This window comes from Megalops cyprinoides, chromosome 24, assembly GCF_013368585.1.
Source record: "Megalops cyprinoides isolate fMegCyp1 chromosome 24, fMegCyp1.pri, whole genome shotgun sequence".
NCBI lineage: Eukaryota > Metazoa > Chordata > Actinopteri > Elopiformes > Megalopidae > Megalops > Megalops cyprinoides.
The window spans coordinates 23,887,691-23,900,045 of record NC_050606.1 but is presented as its reverse complement, the minus strand read 5'-3'; the positions used below and the strand labels follow the sequence as shown (position 1 = coordinate 23,900,045).

The 12,355-nt window shown below is 42.1% G+C and overlaps 1 protein-coding gene across 1 annotated transcript in view; it reads right to left on the bottom strand.

Annotated features, from left to right (window-relative positions):
• Positions 1-4,390: 4,390 nt before the first annotated feature.
• Positions 4,391-12,355, bottom strand: part of LOC118771392 (chromodomain Y-like protein) — a 36,086-nt gene continuing 28,121 nt past the window's right edge. The window contains exons 4-7 of the mRNA XM_036519374.1: positions 9,242-9,414; positions 8,039-8,249; positions 6,128-6,271; positions 4,391-5,360 (exon numbers count right to left, since the gene is read on the bottom strand). Coding sequence (XP_036375267.1) covers positions 5,202-5,360; positions 6,128-6,271; positions 8,039-8,249; positions 9,242-9,414 — 687 coding nt within the window. The 3' untranslated portion in view covers positions 4,391-5,201. The remainder of the gene's footprint in view (positions 5,361-6,127; positions 6,272-8,038; positions 8,250-9,241; positions 9,415-12,355) is intronic.

Here is a 12,355-nt window from a genome sequence, read left to right as displayed (position 1 = left end):
GACTAAATAATGACATATTCTTGTAGTTCCCATATATTGATATAGTTATTGAGGGAACATGCCAATAATGTTTTTTGGAAGTTCTGCTACACAGAGCATTGTTAGTGTATTTATCATATTGTGGGAAATACCTAAATCATAGTGAAATGTGTCACAAGTGTGAGTATGATGTAAAAAAGGATATCAAATTACATTAACCAAACAATATCCACTCCACCATTTACCCATCAACAAACTACTGGAAGGAGAGTCAGAGAAACATGAAGAGATGAAAGTTTCCACATGCAGGGCATCCTGTAATTCCTTTCACTCTCAGCTGTAAACAGTAGGTAAGACATGACATTCATTTCCCATTTATTCTTTACACCTTTCTAATGTGCTTAGCCAGGATAGGTCCTACTGTCCTGTCCACAGTGAAAGTTTCAGCTGCAGGTTTGATGATTCTGATTTCACAGTATAAAAGAGACTTTGCAGATGGCTTTACAAACAGCTTCTTCCAGTTTCATGTGTTTGCTCAGTGACTAGCCCTTGAATGAATCTCCAGCATGCATTATCCTATGGTTCAATTTCAGCTCCATGGATTAAAGGACTTCAGGAGATACCCTATGTGTATGTCCTCTTTGTCACACAAAGCAGGGGACTTGCAGAGCACATCAGCTTGGGACAGACGCTCATGTTGTTTACGTTTTACCCACAGGTCTGTTACATTTTGTGTCACTTCAGGCAATTTTTGAGCTCTGCAAGATCAGACCTGATGAAGGACAGGTCAGCAGCACATCTACCTCCCTCTCAGAAAAGCTGCTTTTCACTGCACGTTTTTGCCATGTTTGTTTCAGCTGCCATTGCGATGACTTTCAATAGAAAAACAATGGCTGAAGTAGCCACCATATAAGACAAACTGATGGTATTCTCTGGGTGGAGTTGTAAAGATCATTCAGGTACACAGTTTGAGTAATGTAAGAAATATAAGCAACTTTATTCATGCTTACGTGCATTTGGTAAATATGTATGCACATTTACCAAAATGATTGCACGTTCAAACTCTCAGGCCTCATTTATAAAGGATATCTTATAAGTAGTCTATAGTACTGCAGCCAGCTTCTCTGATGTACTGTCATGCTTACATCTTAAATGTAATTTGACATTATGTGCCCTTACATTTCAATAGCTTCCCATTACTGTTCAGAGCAGTGGCGGAACAACTTTACAAAGGGCTCTGGGGCAGAAATTGGTCAAGGGCCCCCCGGCCCCAACCCCGCCTATGCCAGTGACAAGAGTGGAGTGCAAAACCATAGGCCAATATTAAACAGTTAATCATCTATTCTCATTATAGTTTAGGCTATAATTCCTAATGCCAACCCTCCCCATTAATCCGGGCTTGGGACCGGCACCTAGTTGAGCTGGCTTGGCTTATTGATTTGTCAGTGGGAGAAGAAAGAGCACTGATCGTAAGGACGCAGCCTGGAATGTGCATTAAAGGGGGCCCACATCGGGGCCATGAAGGGCCCCCCGCAACTCAGGAGGGGCCCGGGCCCAGGGGCAACTGCCCCGCCTATAGCTCCGCCCCTGGTTCAGAGACCGTCAGTAAGTAGTTAATTTTAAATGTATAATAACAGCACTGTTTTCACAGAGCTTTGAAGACACTGTGCTGTTTCTCCTATGCCGGTCTCACAGGGATATTCACTAAAGTTTCACTGTAGAGAATGATGTTCTCTGACATTGTGGCATTGTTGTTTTGTGCCCAGGCAGCTTTCTGACAAGGTCAAGTTCACCCCATGACTGCCACTAATGGGGTATGGCTTTACAGACAGGCCTGTCTCCCGGGAGACTGCAGAAAACAAATTTCACAAGAGCAGTGAGAAATTCTACAGCTTCACCTGGTGAACACATGAGCCAACAACAGAAGTTGTGCTCGACTGATGGACGGACAAACACACGCACGCACGCACACACACTCATACACAATCACAGCCTCCAGAGTTTGTAGATGTCATCATAGTTATATGAACAAAACACCAGATGTATAACATTTTCTTTTTATATTTAACAGATTCAGATTCCATTTTATTACCACTAAATGCATTACAGCACTGAGCTATTCAAGCCAGCAGAATTGCTTATTTCATTTGATATGTGTTCCTTCAACTTGTGTAAATATGAAGTTTGACAGATGGCTTGATTAAGGAACTGAGGCCTCAGGTCTGGGAGTGAGGCAGGTTTATAGCATTATGCCTACTTGAAAACAACATTACTCACTTTGGCAAAGCCTCTCCCTCTCACTGTGATGTTCAACGAGCTAACAGTTGAGAGATGAAGATTTTGGGTGGAGGGAATTTCTAACTGCAGTGTACGTAAGGGCACTCCTGCATTTACAACCTTACACTGTGCCCTGTGCCCTCTCGAGACTTCCTCTATCAAAACAACATTGGACACACAGAAACAAACATGTCTACACTTATTATAATGTATGAAATAAATTTATTTTAACCATTTTCACAGCTGAATGGATTTTCTTTTTAATCTATAAAAAACTTTACAGATTGTACAGTATATATATAATATTTATATAGTTCATAAACTATAACAAATAGGTCCCACAGATGGGAAAAACCCTGTACTAGGCAAATATACACACTGTACAGCTGTAGGCAAAAGCGGGGGGGGGGGAGAGGAGGTCCCAATAAAAACAGTTCACCATACAAAAATAAGGTGAATTTCATTCTTTTCTGTTACAATATAATTCCCTCGAACATACATTCAGCAAGGACGGGGCTCAAGTTCAGTTTCTCTTTGACAGAAACATCCTCTGCTTCCAGGAAACAATGGCTGGGATATGAATGTCATTTCCTTTATATAATTAGCATATTGAGAGGTAAGGGGGTGTTGGAGGGTTGCCCACATCCTCCTGATAAAAGTGAAAGCTGCCTGTTTCATTGGGTCGGTTTAAGACAGCTGGTTCTGACCCGATCCTCTAGTTTCCTGTCTGCAGCAGCACTCTGTGACCTTTGACCTCTCACTGGGTCACATGCAGCTCTTATTAAAGCTTTTCCAACACATTTTGGTCCTTGTAAGCAGTTATGTCAGAGAGGCACCGCAGGTGCAGGGTGTCAGATCACTCAGAAGAGTGCAGCTCCCAGTGCTGTTCCTCCAGCATGGACCACCAGCTCCTTCTTGTCTGGTCATTTGACATACCCATTCCAGTCCAGTGGCCACTTACTGTATGCTGCCATTCAGGCCTTTCAAAACCAACCGACTGAGCAGTTTTTTTTTTTAAAATGACCACTTCATTCACAAGTGCTCAAACACTTTGAAACCAGATGAAAGTGCATTTGGAGATCAGGACGGGTGTGGGAAAGTGGGACAAGCCTTACTCCACTTGTACAGGCTTCTTCACATGCCTGAACCCCCCCACACTCAAACTGAGATCCTGCACTGCACACAACTTTTTCACTGTAAGCACAGTCTTAGTTCATATAATTTATGACAAAAAGCAGATTTTTAAAAATGCTAAAAACTAGAAGTAATTTCCATAATTCCATTTCTGCAGCAATGTTTTGCAAATTTACTTTCTTTAAATGAATGAAATGGGACTTTAAGGTACAGCATTTCATATTGCATGGTGTTTAAGCTCTCCCAGCAAGCATAAATAACAAATAAAACACTGATTAAAAGGCCATTTACGTTAATTACTTAAAAAAAAAAACATACGTATTCAGTGATCAAAATCTTCTGAAAGACAGGAAAAGCTCCTGACAAGCCGACTTTGCTCTGAAATTGCTATCCCATTTAAAAAACAACTAAGATGATATGGAATGTTCAAGCCTGAATTCAAACAGGTGAAACATTCAGACTGCATGGGAGTCTAGCATGACTTTTATAAATGGCATTGGCCAGGGTTTCCCCACCATGCCACCCATAGGACACTATAGGACATAGGACACCATAGGACAGGAGATTACACATTTATATATACAGCATCTTTTATGATGTGCTTTCATAAACCTGGTGACAAAATATCAATGCTATTTTCTGTTAGAAAATGTAAGGATTTGTTCATATTCTCAAGGAGTAAGGATCCAGACCAGCATGAAACGTTTGCCAAACCTACACTGCTGGCAATGCACCAGTGCAGGCCTGGCACAGGCAGGCATGAGGGAACGGTAGGACCAAGCCATGCACGCCACACTGAGAGGACAGGAGACTACTCCTTCCCCCTCTTCTCTTGGAAGGAATAGCGTGACAGTCAGTTTCGATCTCATTCAATTACCAAATATTTCTACATGAACCTAGCCAATCATTTTTCCATTAGCATAAGAAGATATTTGGTGTAACATATTCAACCAAAACGCCAAAATAAATGTTTTCCTTTCTTGTAAATTCATTGTGCCCAGCAATTCTACGCAATAACATAGCTATCATATCAGCAGAAAACAAACAAAACAAACCATTTAAAAGCTAATCCTAGGAGTAAGTTAAGCTCCATCAGCTCAGTAGGGTCTCTAATACTGCCCAGGAGTGTTCTGTAGTTGTGTACATGGAAGGTGTCTGAGATAAAAGGTGGATTGACAACTTTAAATCATCTTAAAGAAGTTGATCATAATGAGGGGTGGAGTTCAGCTCTTAAGTTTTCAATGACATTATCACAGAAGTCTTATTGTGATTAAGGGTCTCCTCACCGCTGGACAGCAAGGTTTCATATCCATGTGTTATTTGCACACTATTAATATTTTCCCGGTGAATTTGTTATAAATAGGGCTTGTTCATCCTGATACCACAATAAAAGCCACTCCTACCTGCTTGAAAAGACAGGCTATTGGATAAGACTCTTTGTTTCCACTCCCCTTCCTCCTCCCACATACATGGCTCCTGCTCGTGTTGGCGTTCAGAGGTCACAGAAAGTACATGTGGGGACTCCATGGGAAAGGGATGCTGGGGGGCACTATTCAGAAGCAAGGGATGTTGGGAAAGAGAGAATCACTCACTTGCTTTTTCTCTAACACTGACAGCTGCACATACACTTACACCAGGGCCAGCTGACCCAGGAGCTTTGTGAGCTGTGTGAATGTATGTGTGAGTGTGTGTGTGTGAGTGAGCGAGTGAGTGAGTGAGTGAGTGAGTATGTGTCTGCTTGCGTGTGTGTTGCAGCTCCCACCCTCTAGCCCACAGAGTGGAGGTTCAGTCTGTCAGGCACCATTTGGCAGTTAAAACTCGTCAATCTTCTTCTGCAGGTACTTGAGGATGGAGTCCATGCCCTGTGGTGACCCCCACACTCTCTTCAGTGCCTCACACTCCCGCTCATTTGTTTGCTCTAGTGCTGCTCTGCTGGTGTTGCACACCAAGGCCTTGGACTCCCGCAGAACCTAAGCACCACCGTGCCAACATCCACATGGAAAACAAAAGAAATAAACTGGTCTGTGGACTTGACTGTACTGCAGGAAAATGTGACAAGTTTTACAGTTATAATTACCGTGCAAGAGTGGGATGGCATTTGTTCAGATATTGCATTACATTACATTACTTCATTTAGCAGACGCTCTTACCCAGAGCGACTTAAGAATAAGTGCATCACTACACTAAGAGTAGTTAGCACAAAATATTACAAGATTGCACGTAAACTTGTGCAATGTCAGGGCATAAAGTAATACAGCAATATGGATATTCACTGTCCACCAGCAGTAGTGTAATAGCATGGATATTCACTGTCCACCAGCAGTAGTGTAATAGCATGGATATTCACTGTACAGCAGCAGCAATGCAAAGGCATGGATATTCACTGTACAGAGGCAGCAATGCAAAGGCATGGATATTCACTGTATAGCAGCAGATTACCAAGAACTCTTAACTTTTGGTGTCATTCCCATACAATCCAATCAATACAAATTCTTGATGATAAAAATGCACTCATGTCCTACACTTTTCACACTGTAGAGCTGGATCCAGGCTGGCTCATTATACCCTTTTGCTGGTTCCAGCTCTATTGTGGCAAAGGATTATACAGTCTGTGCATGTCTGTGCATGAGGTACAGGAGAAAAGCCAACAAACAAAAAGTCAAAGGAGAACACTGGGAGAGTGGGGTGTTGTGTGAGAACGCCACAAAAAATAAATGAAACGAAATTAATGACTTACAACTGAATTACAAGAGACAAGCTCCCTAATGCGCACCATCACCTCCTGAGTGAAGGTCCCTGGCCAGAACACCTGTGACACCAGGCCCTTGGCGCAGGCCTCCTGGGCGGTCAGCTTGCGCCCGCTCAGCAGCATCTCATTAGCCTGCAGAGAAGGAAGCGGCACGGTGAAACCATCAGGAATTACATTTACCCACAGTCAACCCACATTTACACCCACGGTCAAAACACCCTTATGGCCACAGTCAGGCCACACATATACCTACAGTACACTCAAACCACAAGCACACCCACAATCAAGCCACACATATTACCCATAGCCAATCCAAACAGACTATTCAAACACACTTGAGCTAGTCAACAAACATAAAGCTCAATATTCAATACAAGATCATCTCATCTGCAGTCCTGGAGGGAGCATGTTATCCACCTGTAATTCACCAAAACACTCCATTTTGGGGAGAGATACCAGACTGGTTTCACCAAGGCAATAACAAATTCAACATGAATATAAATTCCTGTGTGGGACAGACACTGTGCCCCTACAGTACCAAGGCAGTGTTACGTCTGTGTTACAAGTGAAAGCTGAACATTGCATGCAGTTTGGCAGCAATGAGAGAAGGAATATCCGGCACAGACAGCTGATGTGCCTTATGTTTTGATTCTGACCTGACTACTGGGTACAGGGCTGGTGCTACACCGTGACAAATTAACTTTGGTTTCTAGGGCTGGACACAGAACTTACAGATGCATTCTACACACTACAGGGACACTGGTGGGTGATTTTGTGTCTGCTTCCAAAACTTGCGTAGGGAGCGCCATAACAACCTATGACTGAATGCTCACACAGCTAGGGAAATGAATCCCCAGCTCTATGGTCAATGAATCAATGGGTTTGCATTCCAGAATCTCTGACTCACTCAGTTTCACATGGCAGCAATACTTCAATCTCTTATTCTCTCTCCATATTCCACTACTGCCCTCTAGTGGTGAGAGAACCTCTGCCCTAACACTACCACTGGTTTTCTGTTTTCATGTTCAAACACTCTGTAAACGTATTCATATCATTAGTTTTAATTCCAGATCTGCTGACAGATTCAATTCCCATTCCAAGAGGCATATTCAGGTTGAATATTACGTTGGACTCAGTTGTTCTGAGAGCATTCAGAGGTCCAATAGTCTAAACATGAATTTGAGTCCAGGCTGTGCCATTAGCCAACAATGACCATACTAATAATACATGACTGGCTCTGTTCCTATGGAATAGGCTGGGTTACGTTGTCCAGGGAACCCCCGTTGTAGCGCTCAACACCTGCAACCTATTGACCACACTAAGTGAATAGCTCATCCAGCCAAGCACTTACCCGGAGGTTGAATTTCAAATACCTCACTACTTTGTCCAGCAAACTTTTTAAAGTAGTTTATAGCTCCAGTTAGAACTATGAAAGGTAACTACATTTTAAATTAGTTTCAAGCTCCATTTAGAGTTTATCTGAGTGGCAGGAAATGTTGAATTAACAAGCATCAAAAGCAGACAGAATATATAGGTGTACTTCAAATGTATGCATGTGAAGATCAGCTAGAATTTGGCACACAGAGAAGGAGACATTTGCGCATTTCAGTGAAGAGGCTCAACATCTTTTCTGCCTACTTTATCAACTGAAAGGAGGCTTATCACTGGTCTGCAGCAGCAGGCAAAGTACAGGCCTGAGTAAAATCTTCAACTGCCACAGGGAGTATGAAAGTGTGAAAAGAGGTATGGGGATGGGCAGAGAAAGTGAACAATGAAGACAGCGCAGAGCTGGTGGAAAGGAGAATAGCAGCAGACCAATGGGGGTGAGAGATCAAGAGAGAGGGCTGTTACAAACCCTGGTAAGGGTCTTATGACAGACAGGGCTGTGTGCAAACTCACAGAAGCCACACCCATGATTCTTGGAAAGGTGAAGGAGGAGCAGGCATCCGGTGTCTGGCCATAAGTAGCATAGGGTGTCTGGAACCAGGCTTTCTCGTTGGCCCAGACAACATCACACAGGGGCAAGATGGATGCGCCCAGACCCACTGCGGGCCCATTCACTGCCACAATGATGGGTTTCTTGAACTGGATGAAGGTGTTTACAAATGTCCTGAGGGAAGAAACACTGCCATTGTCATCATCATCGTCATTATCACCATCACCATCATCACAACATTCCTGAAGACATTGAGGATGATGAGACATATGGAGAAATAATCACTGACATTATTCAACATTATAATGGTCACAGGAATATTATTTTTAAACTGGTAAATATTATGTACCAAGGTGAATACAGACTATACAGTGCAACTGTCCAATGACTGAAAACTGAAAGACCAACACTGGCAAGCCTCCTCATGAGGGCAGAGCATCACCATGCTGTTACTCTTAAGAGCACAACAGAGGGACTCCATCTGCCAGCTCCTGCAGTTATTCAGCTAGAAGTGAAATGGAAGTCCAGCATTCAGTGCTGGGAAGCCATGAGAGCAAGAGTCCACAGTTGAATCCATCAACACTCAATAATCACATTTTCACCAACAGCTATCAAGCTCATAACAAATCACTGTTTAAGCACAAGCACATAATCATTGCAGGACTAGAGAGATTGTTTGCTGTTCCTGTGCAACATCTATTTTATAGTGAGTTTATTTTAACTAATGCCAGCCAGCTAACTGCTATGACACTTGGTATAATGACAGAATTTCAGGCATAGGTTTGGATGCTGTGAAGGACTACAACCTTAGAGCAAAACTAAGCTAGCAAGTCATTGATATCTCATTTTCATTGAGGCAAAGGGTATTTTACAAGTGACAATTAGCTAGCTCGCTAAACATGTTTGATACACAGCTGGCATGTCTCAGGTTTACCGCCCTGGCAGTGGGCTGCACTGCTCATTTCCCTCTGACTTGGCAGTGCTGTTCCTCCCTCTGCTCGGCCTCCAGCAGGGCTACGTGGAACCAATCATGACTGTTTAGCACTTTAGCACACACATGCTGCTGTGGTTCAACTGATTTATGAAACATCCAGTGGAGGGCTTTGTAAACCTCTTTTCTGCTGAGTATCAGCAGCTGAGTGAGGTGGCCTTCTGCTTGTCTGTACCTGATGGATTCGGCCATCTTGGCGCTCTCCTTCTTGCGGTCATCGGTCAGCCTACGGATGAAGTAGATGAAGTCCAGGCCGAAGCAGAAGGCACTGCCCACTGCGCTCAGCAGGACCAGCTTACTGTCGTCTGCCGCCGCGGTAGTCATGGCGCTCTGCATCTCCTTCATCACCTGGGGAGTCACCATTATCATCATCACCACTGCCTAATCATCAGCAGCAGCATCAGATCATTATTGTTAAAAAGCCAAGATACTCTAAATGTCAAACCTCACCATCTTAGCCCTTACCACCTACATCACAATCAGAAACAAATGCATCATTTCATCATCAACCTACAAAATCTGTGGATTTCAGGTGGTCAATATACACTGATCTTAAATGACTAAGATCCACCCTTGTTACAATTGTTGCATTGACCTGGGGGTACAGAGAACTAGAGCCTGACCAATAAATTGGCTTGCCGATACTATCGGCCGATATAGGCTAATTGCGGAAAAATCGGTATCAGCGTTCATAACAGCCAATAAATGACAATTAAAAAAGAAACGGAGAGACGGAAGATGGATCTTTCAACTATGAGTGTTGTCGTTGCGTAGTTTGTCCACCAGAGGGTACACTGCAACTCCACTGTTGGCAACACACGTGTTTGGAATGCCACAAATCACCACAATCAGCTGACCCAAGCAGAATTGAGCAGAGTAGCCTAGCCCATGACAGAGATCAGGGTAAATTGTAAATTGCTAATCGTCACGTGAAATACATTACTTAAATAATAATAAATATCCTCATCACTTCTCCTCTTAGCCTAAATAAGCCTGACAGCGTTCATGTCAGCCATGCCTGGTTTTGCTGCAGTAACATGAAAGCCGGTACCCTCAGCATTGTAACATTGTAACGTTAAACGTAACATCAAAATTACGTTTAACGTTACATTAGTTGAGTGGTGTACACTAAGACAAACTTGATTGTGGGTTTATTTATGAAACAGTGTGGCAGTTCTAGCATGTAAAAAAACAACGGTCCTATCATTTCTCCGTCGTCACTTCTAAAAATTCTCTGGCAACATCGCTTACAGCAACTTATAATGTTGTCCATTGCTAAATTAGGTTACCCACAAAGCTAGCTTATGCCATGTTTATCAGCGGAAGACCGCTAACTTTAATGAGCGGTTAAACTATAGCATTAAACTTATTCTGCCTAAATGAAGCAATAGTAAATATATCTGCGACTCGCATGTCTGTAGTCATTCCATTGGAAACTATTAACCCTTTCGCACGTATGGTTACACCGGTGTGATTAGCCGTTTAGCGCATATACCAAAAATGGTGCAATTAGAACACCAAATTGGAGAAATTCTAGCTAATTTTAGCTTTGAGGAAACAGTGATTTAACTCTAAAAAATATAGCAAATGCTAAATGAAAACTATGAGAAGTTTAATAACGTTAATCAAGGGTGTAATTTTGATTTGGAAAGTGGTGGGGAAATAAATTTGGCAGGGAGTCTGGGGGTCCCAGAAAATTTTTGAATTTTTCACTGCATTTCCTGAAATTCTACACAATATACTATGACTACATAGTACTTTCTTGAACACAATAAAAGGTGAGAAATTATCAGTACAATTTTTACACAGCATTTTAACTTTTAAACAACTAAATTCATAATATAACTGGTGTTGATACAAACATGCACATCACTTAGCTTTGATAAATTGTGTGTCATGGCCATTTTATTTTTTTTTCTACCAGATGGAAAAGCAACAGTACAATAAATGAAGTTTTACTCTATACAGCAGCTTTAAATCAACACATATCTCTTTGTCTCCCTCAACATGGCCCCAATGTCTCTGTCTTCTTTCCCCTCCCATATTATTACATGCACCCACAAGTTCATGTGTATGACCCAAAAACATGTCTTCACCTCTCACTGATAGACACAAATAGTCTACATATTGCCATGAGATCCAGTTTGTTCATCATATTCCTATGTACATGGCAGACTGCAGCATGGTTTAGATGCTCTTGATTGTAAAGTTAACTACAGTAACTCTAGGCTGTAGCCACACAGATGGGATTTGAAACTGGAGAAGACAGAATAGCAAAATAGCAATCCTGGAAGGATTACTAATTCTCCTCTTGCTTGGTCAACAGGTATAATGCCAACATGAGAATAAGAACAAGAACAGTTAATGTTACCTAAGTCAAAATAATAGCACAAAATCACCCTACAGCACACCCTGTTCTTGTTCACCCTTTGCTAGCTAACTTCGTTATCTATTAATGTTAGCTAAGTATACTAGCTACTAGTATAATGTTAATTATTGTTTGTACAGTGTACATTGTACAGTGCTAACTATTACAAGACTATTACAATTCCTGGTCTGTGTGCCCAGGACAGCTGCCTGTGTCTTTCATATCACTGAACGATCAACGTTACGTTATGTTTAATTTGATATCGGTACCATAATGTTATGATCACAGAAGGCTAATCACCTGCGACAGACAGCCTGGAATGTGCTTGAGCAAGCTGTCTCCTCTAAGCGCAGAGCGCACTGCGCTGTTTTCATCCAAAATGCACTCCAGCAATCACATCACTGCATGCACAGGAGGCGGGAACAGAGTGAACAAACGCCAATAGAAACTGTATTTCTCATCCAGGGGGAACATGAGGGAGGTAACCCTTTGTTGAGCCGTTGGAAATTATATTTGATTTAAACGCATATGCAATTAATATTAAAATAGTGGTGGGGACAATTTTAGGTAATCAGAAAAGTGGTAGGGACATATCCCTACCCATATATAAATTACGCCCATGACGCTAATGAAAACGTAACAAACCATGTAATGTAATGCGGGCGCTACATAGCATAAAAATTAAGTTACGTGTGAAAGGGTTAAACCAGAGGGGACACATGAAATAAATAAACATGAGCTGAACAAGTATCTAACATGGCTTGGTAGCCAAACTAAGTTATCTAGCTTCTTTTTCAAACGTGCAGTGTGAAATCCCAAAGTAGCAAGTCCTCGTTGCAGACAGTCATGTAGTATTGGATGCATTCAACAGCAGTATTTACTCTAGGTCACTGTATCTGTTTACTGCATAGTTTAAGATGG